Here is an 18,108-nt window from a genome sequence, read left to right on the forward strand (position 1 = left end):
TATTGCACTGTCTGTCTCCCTGGCAACCAGCAGAAATAGTGAATAGTAGTAAAGGAGAGGGACTGCCTGTTTACCCAAGACAGCACACAGCAGAGTGATGGCAAAGTGAATGGGAAGAAAGGAAAGAATAGGATGAGCTAAAAAGGGGAAACCACAGCAGAAAGGAGAAAAAACAATGTGGGGGAAATACCTTAGCTTCTGGAAAGGGGAAAGAAAGAAACTGGAAGGCAAACGAAACAGAAAAAATGCAGGCAGTGAGGTGAAAAAAGGGGAAATGGCACCAAGAGCAGGATTCAGGGCTGTGCAGGAATCTAGGAATAGCAATAGCACAGTGTTATTGAGTGGAAGGCAGGAGAAAATACTAAAATCATAAATAGAGATAAGAACATTTCTGTAGGCTAAAAACAATTTTTTCACAGAACTGGTGACAATATAGGTTGGAGAATACACCAAAAAAAGAAAGCTGGGGCTTAGGTATGTAATTTGCACTGAGACGGACTGACATCAAGCCCCAGTAGGTTCACAGAATCATAGAATAGTTAGGGTTGGAAAGGACCTTAAGATCATCAGGTTCCAAACCCCCTGCCATGCGCAGGGACGCCTTGCACTAAACCGTGTCGCCCAAGGCTCTGTCCTGCCTGGGCTTGAACACTGCCAGGGATGGAGCATTCACAACTGCCCTGGGCAACCCATTCCAGTGAAATAGGGCTACCTGTGAGAAAGAGCAATGTTGAGTTTTCACATAGAACTGAGACAGATATAATTCAGGATTTAGTCTTCACTGATGCCACATCACTCCACAGATTATCTCCAGGGGTAGAGGAGACAGAGCAAAAATGGGAATTTTACCTTCTATTTTTCCAAAAAGAGTTAAAAATGGCACACATGCTTTGCCAATGAATTGTATGCATTGTGTTATCTTTTACTCACATCTCGCTAGCATTACCATGGGAAAGCAAGAAGATACGAATCTTCTTTTTCTTTTAAATGACATAGGAAAAGTTCTTATTAAGGAATCTCGAGGCTGTATTTATACAAAAAAAATTATGAGAGTACAGGGTCATAAAGAATTTATTGCGAATGTTCAGCTTTAAGCTTGACTTTCAAGACAGCTCAAAAAATTACATGTTTGAAACCTATGCTTCACAGCTGATCAAATATGTCAACATGCTGATGATACTTTATTTTGTTAATGGTAATATTGTCCTCATGCTGTGCAGAAAAATGAAAATTGCCTGAATTGACAGAAAATGATGGGGTGTTTATTGCAACACTCTGTAAAAAAAGATGGGTTTTGTTACTGCATATAAGGACTTGTAAATGTATTATCTAAGTATTACAGTTTTATTTAGCAAGGCTGCTTGATAGAATTGTTTTAATGTTGTTTTTAGAAAGAGTTAACATAAAGGAGTGAAGGTCTTTTCCAGTGAACTTTAGCAGTCCTGTTAAGCATGTACCGGCTTATTTTCTAGGCTCACTTTTATTCCAGCTGTGAGTGGGGAACTTCGGGAAATCATTCCTAAAAAAACACCTTGAGGTGACTAAATTACTACTTCATTTATATCAAGATGGACAAATTGAAAATCGGCCAACCACAGTCACCGGTGCAAGTCCTGCTGGACTCCCACCCTAACAGATGACACGTTTTGCCTCCTCTGTGATGCAGATATGGGGGATTGATAGTTTCAAAGGTAGGAAGTTATAGACCAACCTTGTAGTACTGAAAGCAAGTGGCATCCCTCCCCGTTTCCTTCATCTCATGGTCAGGATGAGAAATGCTCTCATGGGAAACACTGAAATAATTCTAGGGGCTCTTCTTTAATTTGCAGTGGCATGAGTGTCCACAGTAATATAGAGTAGGAGACAGCTGTTGCAGTACAAGTTCTACTTTGAGAAGGTCTCTTAGAAGTCTGCAAGAATACAACCACATCCCCTTTTATCAAGTGAAGAACAGGACTAGCTGAGCTTTTCATGTCCTCCTTCGCACGCTAGTAACACTGCCTTTTCAGAAGGTTTTGTTTACAAAATGCTAACGTGAAACAGCAGTGTTAGCAAATGGCTAACCCTGACTTACAAACAGGACTTCGGCAATATTCATTAGTTGGCTTTTTTACCTTATTACATAACACAGAACAAAGGGAGGGGGTCATATACTGCTAACCAAAGGATTTATTTTGTGTTATTACAGGGGGTATGTTGCACATGCTCTGTATTAGTGGCATTGCCGTTTTCCAGAAGGGGGACACTTAGGACCAGAAAGGTTAAAATCAGAGTTAGCAATAGCTAGGTTGAAGAGATGGTTTAGTTGTCAAGACTGTGACCCTAACAGCTGAGAGGAAGGGGTTATTAGTCCAGTACTTGAGATGCCTAGCTGCCATTCCTTCATGTGGCATAAACTCTGTATGATTTTGGATAAAGTTTCTGTGTCTCAGCTCCCTGTATGGAAAATTGGAATAATAGTTGGGTAGGGTTTTTTTAAACTCAAATTCTGTAGTTAAGAGCCATAAGATTAGGAACTGGAGTTGAGTGACCTGAAATTCTGTAGCATTAAACCCTTCTTAGAAAATAGATCAGTTTTTATCATCCTTGCAGAACCTAATCATCTTGGAGAAGGAATCACTCAGTAAATGTTTTTATAAGAAACAACCATTCCTACCTTCTGTGAAGCATTAGAAAAGTATTTGTTTAGGATATATGCCACATACTTGGTGTTTGCAACAGAATAATCAATACAGCTTTGTAATAGGAATTAGTATTTTAAACAACATTTATGTAACCCCATCATTAATAGTTCTAATTTCACTTTACAATTGGATCTGTAAGAGAAACTACCAATGGTAAAAATGAGCTATGTATCCTGTAATACATAACTGCCTTGTGATGTTGGTAACAGCCCAATGATTGAAAATCCTCCAGTTCAAGAACACCAACTTAAAACTTGTGCATCTGTTAAATACAGAACCTTCTCAGGTACAAAATGGTCGGTCTTTGTGCATTACTCAGGTTTGGTGGCCTTTTACTGTATTTTGAGGTGTACAATCATGTATCTCCTTCCTGAGGTTCTGATTTGCATTCATTGAGCCTCTGCAGCAGCTTAAGATGTTTTGCCCATTCATAGGCAGTTTGAGCTTAAAAATGCTTTGCTGTGAAGTGGCACAACTGCATCGTGACTGTGTGTTCTCTGCTTTGGGGCTTGTAACCTCCAGTACAGCCACAGGGCAGACAGAAAGGAGCATTACAGACCAGACTGTGCCACCAACATTCAACAGAGCTCGTGTTACAGAGTTGCTGGTCAAAATGATGTTCAATTCACAGTTAACGGTTTCCATCTTTGTTCATTCCCTTTGTTTCTTGTTGGAAAGGATTGTTTTCAGGACTCTTAAATCTTTCTGGTTTTATTTTGACATTTGAAAAATGAAAGTCTGGGTGTGATATATGTAGATTCCAGTATAAAGTTAGTGAAATTCCTTAAAGTTAGCAGAGGATCCCAAAATTGCAAAATCTCCAGGGTTCTAAGAGCTTTGTTATATTATTTCTTACCAAATAGTAACCACTTCTTTAAACAATTCATGTGGCTTACTCAGTTAACTTGTTTGAAAGTTTCCTGTGTTTTAGAATAATGTGTTTTTAATAACCAGGTCACTCTGGCACAAAAGACACAGCAGCTTCAGTATGCAGCAGATATTTGAAGCTGACTTTGGTTAGTTGTCATGTTTCCTGTTTGAGGCTTGAATTTTTAAACTTTCTCCAAGTTCCTCTGTTTGAGACTTGGTAATAACAGAAAGAAGAAAGCTGGTGAGTCCTTTTCTGGTTTGCATCGTTGTGGCTTAACTTCTCCTTGGTTCCATGAAATATGAGTGGATATGGTAGAGCTGGTTTTAGGATTAATACAGTATGGGCATTTTTATTCTGGGAATAAATATTCATCCTGCAATAGTTTTCATCATCACTGTAGTCTGTACTTTTTCTGCTTCCTCCTGTGGTCTTTCCAATAGGAATTCAAACTATTAGTTGTAAGGCGAGTGATAAAAAAAAAAAAAACAACAAAAAGACAGGTTTTGAGTACAGGTGGCAAATCTTGTCAAGGTTAATAGCCCATTTGTAATGGAATATGGTGACTTTAAGGAAACATAATGATACGTAAATAATCAAATGCAGGGATCTTGCGCTTCATGCTCAACTCCATTGACCCTGAAATGTAACCATCCCATAGGAGCTAGCAGAAAGTTGGTGATAAGAAATAATAAACCTTGCTGGTGACAGCACCATAAATGTTCATCATAATAAACATTGAGAATGGGGAAACATACAAATTAAATATAATCTGGGACAACATAGTACCAAATGCAGCGGTATGATGTTCAGAAATGTCTTTGGGTTTTTTATATCAGTACTAAATGTTATCTGCATTAAGTGTGCTTTTTGGACCAGAAAAGTGGAAAGGTCTATCAAATGGAGCCTGCTCTTTCTATGAGATTGTCTACAGACATGAAGGGATATAAATTAAGCACTTCAAGATTTTAATTTTTAAACCATGGACTGAAAGGAGGATAACTTCCTGATTAAGGGGGTTGTTTTGGCATGTTTTTTTTAAGGTTTGTTTCCGCACAAGTGTATATTCAATGTATATTTTGTTTCTGGGTGGTTTATATTTGAATATATATATATATATATATATATATATATATATATATATAAAATAATCTGTATCCATCATTTCTGTTTTGTTTGTTTTTTTTCATTTGCTCCTGCAGTTTATTGTGGAGTGTCATGGGAACACACTTCTTCCCCAGTTTTTGGGCATGTACCGGCTTACTGTTGATGGAGTTGAAGTATATATGGTTGTTACAAGAAACGTGTTCAGCCATCGTTTATCTGTTTATAGAAAATACGACTTAAAGGTGAGAAATAACTGCTGATGCATTAACTGACAAACTAGTTGAAAATCTTTACTATAATTGTTAGATTATGCGGATGCTTGAATATTGCTTGGAATTTTAGTGAATTAAAACTGTTTTATGTAGGAGCCCCGATTAACTGGTTTACTTCTGCATCTACTAGAAAAATTGAAGGATAGTTTTATAGAAATTATACGAGTATATTTGTATTGTGCATGTTTAAATGGACCATTTTAACCAGGTATGTTTGTTAAATGTAGCTAAAGGTTAAAGGTAAAACCCTTCATGCAAGTGGAATAATAATTCTACTTCCCATAGGTTTTTATCAACATTATGGAAAGCCAGAGCTGATTCTGCAGAGGGCTTTTATAAAACAACCAAATTATCATCATCATTTAAACCAACAAAATGCTACTAATAAAGAACATCACTAGTACAAAAGCTTCATATTTTGTCCTATATTTTAAAAATAATTCAAGTAAAAAAGAGGTTCTTAAAAAAAAATAACCCACAAAATTTCTCTTGCTTTTTTGTGTTTTAGTTTTGCTTCAGAAGATTTATCTGCTTATTGTAATTTTGCCAGTAGTTAGTACACAGTGCTTACAACGCATGCCCAAAATACAAGTCTTGGTCTTTCTACCTGAGGGATTATATTTTTATTTCATCCATAAAGTTTCCCCTTAGAAAACTAATTCTTTCTAATACATATAATTTCTATGCATTGAACTACTAAGTGCATTTGCAAACTTGTTTTAAGATGGTTATTTAGCATTCTAGATTAAAATATTTGTAATGCTACATGCTGCAGTATCCTTTCCTACTCTCAAGTATCTGCCTTGCAACTACCAAGCAACTGGTCAGGTAGTTGGCTGAACATGATTTTTAAGAACTGATTTCGAGATTGTCAACAATTGACTGGTTAATATTTAGCATTATTGGCAGCAGAGCTCACCTGAGAAAGATACTTTTTTAATTTGAGTGAACTGTATGTGTTGTAGAGCATCATCATGCAGTAAAAAAAGGGACAAAAGCATAACAGAAAGTAATGTAAGTGATATACAATATATTCTTAGCATTGTTGTCAACAACTCTTATTTACCTCTCTGAATGCTTTTGTACTCTATTCAATTTGTCCAGCTGGACAGAATTGCTTTAAAGATAAACTTCTCTTTCAATTTACATTTAGCATCAATACCTTATCATTCTTCAAAGAGCCTTCACTGAGCAGATTTATAGTGACACTGCATATATTATAAAAGACACTTTTTCTTGATTTCCATTACCACAGCATCTGCAATTGTAGGTTCAGAGTCCTTTCGTATGTGAATATTTTTGACACCAGCTTAGAGCTCATTTGTAGCACAAGTCTTCACTTGTGTAGATACTAAGAAGAAGAGATCACAAATCAGCATAGGATTTCAAAGGTATTTTTCTGGCTACTGAGGCATTTTATTAAAATTACTTCAATGTCAAATTTGTCAATCTCCCTAATTTTTTGCTATTGTAGATCCACTTTTTTTCCTCCAGTTTGGCTTTCAGCTGATCTTTTTTTGGACCCAGTAGTCATTCAAGTGATCTGTTGGAGCAGCACAGAATACAGTATAAAAGGTGTACTATCAGTAAACTAAAACGTCAGACTTTTACTAGGCTTTCAGTTAACAGTGTAATGCAACAAAAGCCCTGCTTGTGGGACCATACATAGTAACTGAGACGAACCCAATTATCTTTTTTCTCCATCCTTTCTAAGTTTCTCTCCCCAAACAGAGTAAAACATCATATAAAATTATGTGGTTGGGAATCCTCACATTCTTTATTATGACTCCACTCCAGCATTTCTTTACACCTTCCAACAAGCAATGGAGTTAATTTACCCATCTTTCAATGTCCAATTATCATGTTTCTTGTTATTATTTCTTCCAGTGTTATTATGTGATGAATGCTGGGTACTTAAAGGTGTGGTCCTGCTCCAAGAAATTTGCAAGGAAATATATACAGCCTTTTTTTTTTTTTTTTTGTCACCTCCAGCTTACTCAGAAAACTACTAATTTTAGCTTTTTTTTAAAAAAAAGTTACATATCCAAAATGTCTTTGGGAAGCACTGTAAATCTTGTGAATTTGCAGTTGGTCTCATCTCTTAACTTCATGTTGCTGTGAGGTGCTTTGTTCTTGTTTGTGATCTTTTAAGTATTTGTGTGTGTTTATACTGTGTGACATCCTTTTCAAATGTGTATTACATATGTCCAAATAGTTATATAGAATAGGCTATTCCATGACCATACAGCTAAATTGGCATGGAAATATGAGAAGTCCACCCAGCAAACTGAACTTCCAGGGTGATAGTCTCAAAATGAGAATGAGACATGAGTAAGAAGCTGCAGCAGTCAGGAGGACAATAGATGTAGATCACTTGAGGATTTAATGCATCTTTCTTCTCTCATGATACATCTTCTTCAAATGATTGCAGCAGTTCAGCGGCCCTGAGCATTCTACGTACTGTATCACCTTTCTTTAAAACAGCTCTCAAGTTCAGAAGGATGCAGTTCATCCACTTTTTCAGCTGTTATCGTAACATTTTCAAATTAGTTTCTGACATATGCACATTTTTAGATCCATTTTTTCTGTTTCAGGGCTCTACTGTGGCTCGAGAAGCCAGTGACAAAGAAAAGGTATGGTGCATTTCTGTTTCTTTTTCAGTTATCTAACCTGCTAGCTAGTCTCAGGACAAACATAACCAGTGCTGTTCTGCCCGTTTTCTTTGTTTTCTGTCATATTCTCCCCTCTTGATTTCTGCCTTATTCCCTCCTTTATTTTTCCTCTGGTTTCTGCAGACCTTTGAATATTGGTTTGCAATGGTGTTGAGATTTCAGAGGTAAGTGAGCCAATCCTGTACCTCCTCCTTTTCATTTTTTCTCTTCTCTTAGTTTCTTCAGGGCCTGCCCTGTGGTAGGAAAACATCAGGACCTTCTTCTCTTCCCTCCTGCTTCTTCATCTTCTTTCTCTTGCTCTTTAACATTAAGATACATGGATACTCCATGTCAGTTATTGGAATTATGTGACTTGGCACCACTTCTAAAGTGAATGCAAGCATGAACCAAACCTTGAAATTTGAGAACCTTTGGGTACATAAAGCTCATACAAATGAGCAAGTCACTGAAAGGCTTAGATGTGCATGTAGCTATGAGAGGCAGTCTCCGTCAAATTATGAGCTGAAACTTTGCTCTAAAAGGAAATTAATCATTTTATTTTTCTCCATCTATAACTTCAGTTCATTTGGAAAATTTAGTGCTCTCAAAATCAACATTTCATTGAGGTTTCATTGAAATAGCCTGATGGCATTTCAGGAGAGGTTTTTATAGAGATTCTGAAGATAATTGAAGGTGGAACATAGTCTCCATTATCTAAGACTTCTTTAGATTTCCAAATTTGGGGTGAAGTCTAGGAACCTATGACCCTTATTTTCTTAATTTTTCCAAGCACATGCCTTCTGAATTAGCATGAGCATTCAGCAATTCACTTAAAAGACTTCATTTTGTGTTGTCCCCAAATGTCATCCAGATAATTTGTTTTTCTCCTAAGCATTAGACGGACCATGCCTGCCTCTCTTAGTCTTCTACATACCACACAACTGCACTAAGGAGTAAGGGACGTGCAGCAGCTGTCAGCCCTACAGTTATTGCTGCATGAAGAACTGCCAGGTTTTTCCACTTTGTCCTGAGGTATGACCTTCTTCCAGCATTAGGCAACTACCATGTCCCAAATGCCAACTGCAGTTATAATAGTCAGCATTAGCTCTCTTTTGCTGTAGCGGGCCCTCGAGATCACGTCTTGAATGCTCTCTATTCTTTTCTTGTGGTCTAGTTTTGTTCTTGGTCAGTAACACAACTCTTTAACGTTTTTAAAACAGAGGGATTAACTCCTTCAGTGTCTCCTAAATGATACCTGATGTCATTGAAAACCTCTGTTGGTTATTACTAAAATAATTCAGTACTAATTAAGAGGACAGATTACTTGGATGGGACTAATGCAGATTGCAAAACTAATGCTTGGGATAGTAACATAAGAATACTTCATATATTCAGCTATAGAGGAGCTGATACCGTACAGATATTTAGTGCAGTGGGTTTGGCCCTTTTTAGGACTATATCTTATGATAATATATTTATATTTATATTATTACAAATAGTTTAATAATAGTACACGCATACTATAGACACATTGAGTGAGAACCTCAAAGAATCAGTGCCTTGATTTTGTTCCCATGTAAGTTCCTGGCAGAATTACTGTTGAACTTTTTTATAGCTAAGTTGTGTAGTTTTATATAACTGTGTACAACAATTCTGTAAATTTAATGTGAAACCATAACTTCAGTAAGGCAAATAACAAAAATTCCTATCAAATTCAACACATCTAGTCCCTCCCTTTTATTTTGAGTACTTCTGTGAAAGAAATATAAAAACAGCCCTAGTCCCCCAAATTCTTCTTCTGCTATTTTAAATCTCACACATTAATTTCTTTTCAAAGGAATTCGATTTCTTGGAGGCAGAACTGCACTAAACTTACTGCTGTTGTAAGCAGACAATCTGAGGCTGTTAGAACAGCCTTCTGTTACTCATTGTTCCCCTCAAATGCTAATGCAGTGCAGCAGAGGAGCCACAAGCTAGCACTCAGCACAAACATTTCTAAGAAAGGGAATTAATTGGGTAGGCTTCTAAGCTGATAGAGGGAACCACATTTTACAAACACTTTAAGACAGACTGCTAGGGATTTAAGCAAGGGGAAAATAATATTTTGCTTATTACATGGGTTTTGTCTAAGTTTTGTAGTCTGCTGTTTGATTTGAAAGGGTCAAAAGAACACGCTACCCCGTGTCTGTGTTGTAGGTGTTTGAAACATTCATTGTCACTGTGATCTAAAACTGCAGTAGGCACTAGAACTGCATTTGAAGTACTCAAGTGTTCTTAAGACACAGAGTTTAAGCTTGCTTAAAAGGGCTTTATATATTTATATGAATCAACAAGGAAAGTTTGTTTTGAAACTCTCATGGGATATGTCTCTGCACATGTGGCACTAATTTCAGGACCTTGAGGACTGTGTTGACAGAAGTATGTAAATGATCCATTATTTGTAACCCGCAAGTGAGAGTCCTATCGCATGTTGTTTTCACTTCCATTTTTCCTTATGTAGGTGTCGCTATTTCAGACTTCTTGTTTGTTGTCTGGCTTGAGATTCCCACAGAAATCTTAAAGATGTTAAAATGCCTGAAAAAATTTAGCCTGAAAAGTCAAAAGTAAAGGATTTTGGGGGGAGGGGGAGGGGAAGATGGCATTATGGGAAATGGTCTAACGATACTTTGGCATCTCCTATGTCAGAAGAAATTGCTCTGAGTGCTTAAACAAAACCAGACAACCTCAAATACTAGCTGGTGTAGTAACTTACTAGCTACTTTTTAGCCAGAGGCAAGTTAAATCATCAATTCATTAATATCACCCTGAAATGCCATTAATAATAATAGGATTTCAATTAATGGCATTATTTAATTACTCAAGTAAATGTACCCACTGCTATTCACATCTGAAAAACAGGAAGGTAATGAAAGACAGGAAGCTTTTGGTGCTAAAATGTATGGCTAAAATGTCTGGTAATGTGGTAATTTTTAATAGGCTTTTAAGTAATTCATATTTAATTTCAAATGCCAATGTTCAAGTAATCAAATGGTTTTCAGAATATCAAGCATAATATGTAAGCTTCTTTTAAAGCTGAAGAAGTCAGAAAACAGAAGAGCAAGTCTTTCAGTCACATTCCAGTGCAGACTGCAGGTTTTAGATACATTACTTTGAAATGGCAAGCTTGACTAAAATTATGACATTATTGATTCTTTTCCCTGTCAAACTACTCTTTCATCATTTATTCAGTTAATAAAGAAGAAGCAATTATGCAGAAAGATTTAATGGATTATAAAATAAGAAACCAAGAAAAATATTTTTCTACTTTAGTTTTGTGTGTAAAATAGGTGTTAGCATACAAAGAGGTTTTTTAAAGATCAGGTTTTTAGGAAGAAAAGCTGGCTGGAATGACTTTGAGAATGTTACTTTTTTGTCCTCTTTTCAGTTTATTTCCTGTTTGACTGTCTTCAGCTGTTTAATATCCTAACATTGATAAGGAAGTCTGAAACTCTCATTTCAGTCTTTTGTGATAATCAGTGCGGATGCAATCTCCATCCCTTAGATTTCACCTTAATACACAACTCCTCTCATTTACATTATAAGTGATATTTTTAGTAATAAAGGCATCACTTTCTTGGCAACAAGTATCATAACATGCACTTACAGATGTCTTGAATTTTAAAAGAACAGTGTGTTTCAACAGTTGTCAAATTCTGACAGCTGCTCTTTTTTTTCTTTCTTTCTTTAGTTCTCTTTAGTTTCTTTATTTTTATTATTTTAATAGTGGGCATTTTCTATTCATTCCTTGGACAATTTTGCCCTCTTAAGTGAAAGCAGGATAATGCAGAACTCCCCTGGTGGTCTGCCTGCTCACAATTATGCTGTACTTTGCAGGACAACATCGAATTAGCAGTTACAGCTGAGTCTACTTGTACTTACAAAGAACTTAAGCATGTTGCTTGTGAGTGAGCAGTTTGGAAGGAAATTTGAAGAAGACTGAAACCTAACTGAACTAAAGCCCACCATTTTTCATCCTTGAGCAATTTCAGATTTTATTACATGTTTTTAAATTAATCTAAAACTGGTTGTGTTGCCCCCTCTGTGGTATTTGTCATTTCATAAATAAGTTTAAATACAGAAAAATTACAGTAAATACATTCGAACAAAGAAGTCTCTATTGAAGTTCATTTTTGGAGAGATTGTCATCGTTGACACTATGTTACACTTAGAATAACTTACTCTGAGAATTAGAACTGAAGATGCTGCTACATGTAATAAATCACTTCTTACCTTTACTTTCTCCTTCACATAATGCAACATATAGTAATTAACTGATTTCTGAGAGAATAGTTGTGGCTAAAGAAAGCAAGCTTTTAGAATAGGAGCATAGTAACAAGATTATTCAGTCTTTAACTAGTTTTTTTCTTTTGATGTCAGTAGTTAAAATTTCATTCGAGGTAGCGGATCATCCCAAAATCTGAGCTATTTTTTTCCTGCTGTTTTCAAGTTGCTAATTTCGGAACAGCATTTTCTTTACTTTTAGTAATTTCAGTCCTCTTCATGTGCTGACCTCACCCAGCAGGCATGTGAAACATGTCTTAGGTTTCTTTGTGAAATTAATCTCGAGGTTGCATGTACAGAGATTGTAACTTTCAAAACACTGCAGTACAGTACATCAGAAAGATAGGAACAGACATTCAGAGTTAAAATTCTTATTTCAGCCCTCACTTGACACCAATCCGATTATTATTTTTCAAAAAAAATCACTAGTTTGCCTTTGGAGGGGGGTGGCTGTGGAGGGTTGTTTGAGCGGTTTGGTTTTATTTGGGTTGTTTGAGTGTTTGGTTTTATTTGGGGGGGATTGGCTTTTTTTTGTTTGAAAGTCGGTTTTCCATATGTTAAAAGAATTTTTTTTTAAAGAGATGGGGAACATTGTCTTGAATTTTATATGTTGCATGCTCATTTTGCAGCAGGAAGGCATTAACCCTAGGGATAACTCGAGGTGCACTTCCCTAAGCATTGAAAAGATGTATAGTTACTATTTTGGTACATGCTTGAATTCCTAATCTGTCTACAAGGTCCTGCACAACTTTTTTTTGTCCTACAAAAATGGCTGTTCCACTGGCGAAAACCATTCCGGTGTTCCCTGAAACCCCATTTTGGGGTTACGGCTCTATTTCCATTGCCATTTACAGTCTTGTGATGCCAAGTGGAGCAGCAGGCCCTCACTTGATTAGAAACTCCTGTCTAGGACAAGACAAACTGTACAACAAAGATTTGGGCCCAGATTCCCTAACGGCTGGGGGGAAGAAGCAGCAGTCTTCAGCCTTCCAAAGAAAGCTCCAGTACTCTTCCATCTTGTGGATCTTGTGGATTCAGTTCAAAATCACCTGTGCCAAAATACTGCAAACTGTATTTAGCTTTGTATGCCTTTTTTAGAAAATCCTGCCTCCCGTATATGCCCGTGAGCCCAATCAGACTAAAGTTGATCTAACTTACACCTTTTTTTTTCCTTATAATTATGGGAGCCATTTGCTGTGAAAAGAAGCCTGAGGTGTGGAACTCCACTCTTGGCAGATGTTTTATACTGTTCTCAAAAGTTATAAACTGTAAGCCAAATTTTGCCATGATTAGGTGTGTGAATAATGTGACCTGTACCTAGTTCCGAACAAACAATAAGACTGCTGTGCAAGATTTCTCCTACAACCTGATCTTTGCTTTTGTTAGGTGAGAAATTGCTGCCAGGTTGTGAAGACAATTAGTCTTTTCCTTTTTTAGTCTAAGACTTACTCTAATACGTAACTGCCCTATAGCTGGTTTAGCAAGCTTGTCAACATTAGTGTTGGCCATGATCATTATTTTTAGTTATGATGCACAAAAAAACCCTTTGGAAAAAAAAAAAAAAAATCTCAATATTCAGTCAGCACATTAGGATAGGCTGCTGAATTGAGGTGCGCTAAGAAATCTGGAAGAACTATTTCCTTGTTCATGTAGAAATAAAACTTCACCTGGTTCTTAGTTTTTGAGATCTTTTTTTTTCCCAAGAGAAACAATGTGAGTGAGCTGTTTAATCATGATTTTAGTTTTCAATCAGACTTTACACATTCTGTCATCTTAGTCTAAGCAATCTTTATTGCTTTTCACCCTTTTCAAAGGTAGTGCAATCTTCCTGCCGTTAAAATTCTCTGTGACCGTGGCAAACTTTGGAACACAAACCTGAAGTGTGCAATAATAACATGCTTTTTTAATAAATAAATACTTTATATTTGTACAATCTCTTGTGCCTTTCTTGCATCTGTAAGTAGGAAATTAAAAACGATGGGGAGATGGTTTAGAAAGAAAATGTATTATTAATTTAGTGGAATTAGTTTGATGTTCATCTCCTGCGCAGCTCTTAAAATATTTAGTTCTTTAATGATACTAATATGTTCCTTCTAATGAATTACATTCTAGGAGAATCTTTTTCCAACAAGGATTTTGCTTCATTGGAAATATTTGAGACTTCATTAAAAATTAACCGCATCAATTATTTCATTAAAGCAAAGTCTCAATTTTTTTTCGTTCAGACAGTGTTTTAAACTGCTACAATGTGGTTTTATTTGTATTTATTTATTTCAGTGCATAAGAAGAAAATGTGCATCTTAGGATTTTTCAACATGAACACATATATTATTAATTTTAAGTAACTACAAGAGCCCCTCCTAGCTGCATATTTCATAGTTTTTAATTCCTAAATTCACAGATCAATTTGAAGACATGACTTTCTGTTAAAGTACTACTAGAATCACTACTAGTGCTGGCTGTTAGTAATGTTTGAGACTGCAGCAGTCTCCTGGGGCTTCTAATATTCTACAGCTTTAAATAAATAGAATGGTATCACCTAGCACATCAAAAAAAAAACACTCTTTGTCTAATAATACCTAGTAAAAGGGAAGAGAACAGGCTGGAAAGCATCACACGAATGATGTGGTGAGGGCAGCCACTGGCACGTAGCTTTTTAGCTTCATTTTCTCATATGGGGCCCACTGCTTTTTCCTTTTTCTTACCATACCTCCTTGGTTCTGGCTTTTAATTTATGCAGTTCTGCCCTTGCCAAGTCTTCGCAGCTATGGGCATTTGGGTGAAGAAAAATGACCTCACATAAAAGTTCTCAGAGGGAGTACTGAGGACTGGGGGAACCTGCACATGAGGCAGTGAAGAGTGGCTTTTGGGGAGAGCTGATTCACGGCCCTGAATGTTGTTGGGACTACCCCTTTCAGTCTTGTGATGGCAGACAAGAAATGCAGCTGTGTCAGCTTTGCTAGCTCACTGCTATTAAAAATAGATTAGAAACAAGGTTAAAGTGGAGTATGGCACAACTGCCTTACTAGCTCTAGCATTGACCAAAAAAAGGACATTGCTTGTCATTTATGTTTATTTTTACTAAAGGTAGGACTGTCTTCAGTGGAGAAGCATGCTTCCCCCTCCCACCACCCACCAGTTCTGACTGGCTGATGTCCTGCTGTGCAGGAAGTCTGTGGCAGAGCGTAGAGATGAACCTGCATCTCAGCATCTTAACCACAAGCACATCCTTCCTCTTTACTTGCCCTTCAGCTTTAAACAGCATTAATATGGGGGGGGGGGGGGGGGGGGTGTCAGTGTTAATGGATTTGTTAAAAAAACTCTGCCTAGTTTAATAAATAACTTGGATATACTAGGTGGAAAGATAATCGGAGGTTTTGGAGGGGGGGGGGTGTGACTTTGGCTAGAAATGAAGGGAGCTTGGTTTCCTGCATTCTTGCATTCATTATTGTTTCATCTTAAATTAATTCATCCAAATCTCCTCTCCATTCTTAAGCATCCCACGCACTGGATTCCATCCTCTAGCGTTGGCAACATCCCTGGATCCACAGTCCCGCCTCTGCAGAATTAGCCTATATCTATGGGACAGTTTGCTCAATTCTGTGGTATAATCTCTGCAGATGTTAGTCTGGAATGCTTATCTGATGTTTCCCATACTCATTTTCATCCTAAACCACTTACCAAGTAGGCCAGAAAGAAAATCGATGCACACTGTGCAGTAGTAAACAGTTCATCATCACTTCAAGAAGTTTCTAGTGTTGTCTAAGTGAAGTGGCAAAGCGCTGCTGGGTGAATCCTTTCTGAAAGGATTCTGGTATGGGTGAATGGTTGTAGCTCCATCTCAGCTACTTGGGGGGTTTTTCCTTTTATTTTAAATTAAAATAGAGGATCTCTATTAGAGGATAATTTAGTATATCAGAATTTTCTAGATGCAGCCCAGTAATAATTCAGTAGTAACCTAAAAATAGGTCCAGTCTAGGACCTTGCTTTTTTTTCCCAGAGTTCGTAGCTGTCAGGATGCAATGGATTTAACATGCATTCATAACTATTAACATGTTACCAATTGTTTAAGTGGTTTTGAGAAGCAGTTATTGGAAGAGAAGGGTCATTTTTCTAAACAAAAGCAGTGGGATCTTGAACAATTCACAAATTCCAGGTCCAAAAAATAAATTTGGTTAGGGAACTGAGTATTTCAGCTAATTCTGTGCACAGCCCAACAGCAAAAAGAACTTTTGGCCACTGTGAAGATCTGTGAGGGCATATCAGGGTCTGCTGTGATGCTCACATTTTAATGCTGTGCTTTCCAATATGTACATTTTGGAGCAGAGCGAAGAACCTCTGAGATTAGTTTCCTTACTGTGTTGTAGGAAGAAAACAAGCTTTGTGAAAAATACCCTCTCCATTATGGTTATAAGCTATGTATGACTAGTTAAACTGATGGGGGACATTCCAGTAGGCTGATGTTAGCTGCTTTTTATTCCTACCATAAAGACTTTCGGATTAAGAGGAAATTATTTTATTCAAAATACATGGTCATTGAGGGTTGCAGCACTTGGTTGTTTTGCAACTTTTTTTTGTAAAGGAAACCTTTTCTTCCCTACTATTGATTAAAGGCAGGGGGCAGGGAGAGAGGTTGTTCATTCCTCTTAATAAGCCAATTTTTTTAAAGGCTCTGGTTGCAGAAGCTACTATTACTTCTAGTTTACTTGACTGAATACCCTGAAGGAGCTGCTCTTTTGTTTGTTGACTTGCTGGGTTTTTTTAAGTAAACTTCCAGTCACTGCCCTTTGAAAACAGAGCCCATTTGAGAGGTCTTAATACTGAATCTTGCGGTTACTCTATCTGGCTTTTCTTTAATGCTGTTGCAAATCACTTCATGGGAGAGTTAAAGATGAAGCTAATCAACTAATGCTTCAACATCAAGAATATTTAATTACGTATTTGAAAGGCAGTGGTTTTCTTTGACATTTGCCCCTTTTAAGCAGCATTTCATAATTCATGTTCACTCAATGCTTTCAAATAATTATTTGGTATTAGGCGCTTTCAAACATTCACAGTAGCTATGTAAAATGTAATCCAGTCTGACTTCATGTGTAAGATCTGATGCAAGCACTTTCCTATGAGGTATAGACTGTGTTTCAGCTTCACTTGTGGTCACTTTGACAAATGACATCTTGCAAGAAATTCAGTGCAAATCAAGGTTTGATGCAAATCAAGTACTGAGTTGGAGATTTTGTCTTGGCTATATTTGTTGCATGACCAGTAAACTACTACCTTCTAGGCCATTTACAGGAGGAATAAACTAAGGAAAGGGCTCTGTGATTGCAGCACGGGGAGCTGGGTGCCTCTGCTTTCCCCAGAGATGTGGCTCAGCGGTATCCTGTCTGGCTCAGGCGAGCTCCAAAAGTGCCACACTGGGCCAGCAGCTTTACTGTGCTCCTCTTTGTGATCTTGCTCTCATAGGAGTTTGGTTTATTTTAGGCCAAAGAGCTGCCGACATTCAAAGACAATGATTTCATCAACGATGGCCAGAAGATTCATATTGATGAGAATAACAAAAAGATGTTCCTTGAGAAACTCAAAAAGGATGTTGAGGTGAGACTCTGCCTATTCAGTTACACGTGATTAAAATGTGTGGCAGATTACAGATATCCCAGGAAATTGTCCCTGTATTTTATTAATGAAAACTTGTTTATGGAACTGTAAGCGCTGACTGTTTTAAATGAAACACAATTTAAACTTTCAGGAGTTGATCACTGCTTTTGCTGATGTGATAAATGGCTTGCTGCCATAGCTGGTTGCCATTGTTCCTGCCTTGATGATGTGATGTTAAAATGATGGTGCTTCTTAGTACTTAGGTGCTTTACAGGCCTAGTACTTCCAAATGCCCACAAGAAATAGGTGAGTATTGTTAGTTGTGTTTTACAGGTGGAGGTGCACCAGAGCTGAGGCCACATATGGACTGTAGTCCAAGATAGAAGATGTATCATCCCCACTTACAGCCTTACACGTTCCATTTGTTTCATATTACTGATTCAGTTTTAAATCACCTTTAGTATCATAAGAGTATAGTGCTTCGGTAATTTGCGTATAGCAGTTGGAATCATTGATTTAGCATAGTCTTTCATATAAATTTGTAATTGACTGAATATAATCAGTAATAAAAAAGTTTTAATATATGAATTTAATGTAATATTTTCTTATAA

The 18,108-nt window shown here is 37.0% G+C and overlaps 1 protein-coding gene and 1 long non-coding RNA gene across 3 annotated transcripts in view; both read left to right on the top strand.

Annotated features, from left to right (window-relative positions):
* Positions 1–18,108, top strand: part of PIP4K2A (phosphatidylinositol-5-phosphate 4-kinase type 2 alpha) — a 120,642-nt gene that overhangs the window by 94,539 nt on the left and 7,995 nt on the right. The window contains exons 5-7 of one of the 2 annotated variants that reach the window (XM_061468286.1): positions 4,755–4,901; positions 7,526–7,564; positions 17,384–17,497. In XM_061468286.1, the coding sequence (XP_061324270.1) occupies positions 4,755–4,901; positions 7,526–7,564; positions 17,384–17,497 (300 nt within the window). The remainder of the gene's footprint in view (positions 1–4,754; positions 4,902–7,525; positions 7,565–17,383; positions 17,498–18,108) is intronic. The other variant, XM_061468287.1, reaches the window with a different exon arrangement.
* On the top strand, positions 7,575–11,856 carry LOC133276930 (uncharacterized). Its single transcript, XR_009746056.1, has 2 exons — positions 7,575–7,767; positions 11,456–11,856. It is a non-coding gene; the product is annotated as an uncharacterized LOC133276930 (long non-coding RNA).

This window comes from Pezoporus flaviventris, unplaced genomic scaffold (assembly GCF_033815535.1).
Source record: "Pezoporus flaviventris isolate CSIRO_AGI_PZ_B2104156 unplaced genomic scaffold, CSIRO_AGI_Pfla_v1 ptg000047l, whole genome shotgun sequence".
Classification (NCBI taxonomy): domain Eukaryota; kingdom Metazoa; phylum Chordata; class Aves; order Psittaciformes; family Psittacidae; genus Pezoporus; species Pezoporus flaviventris.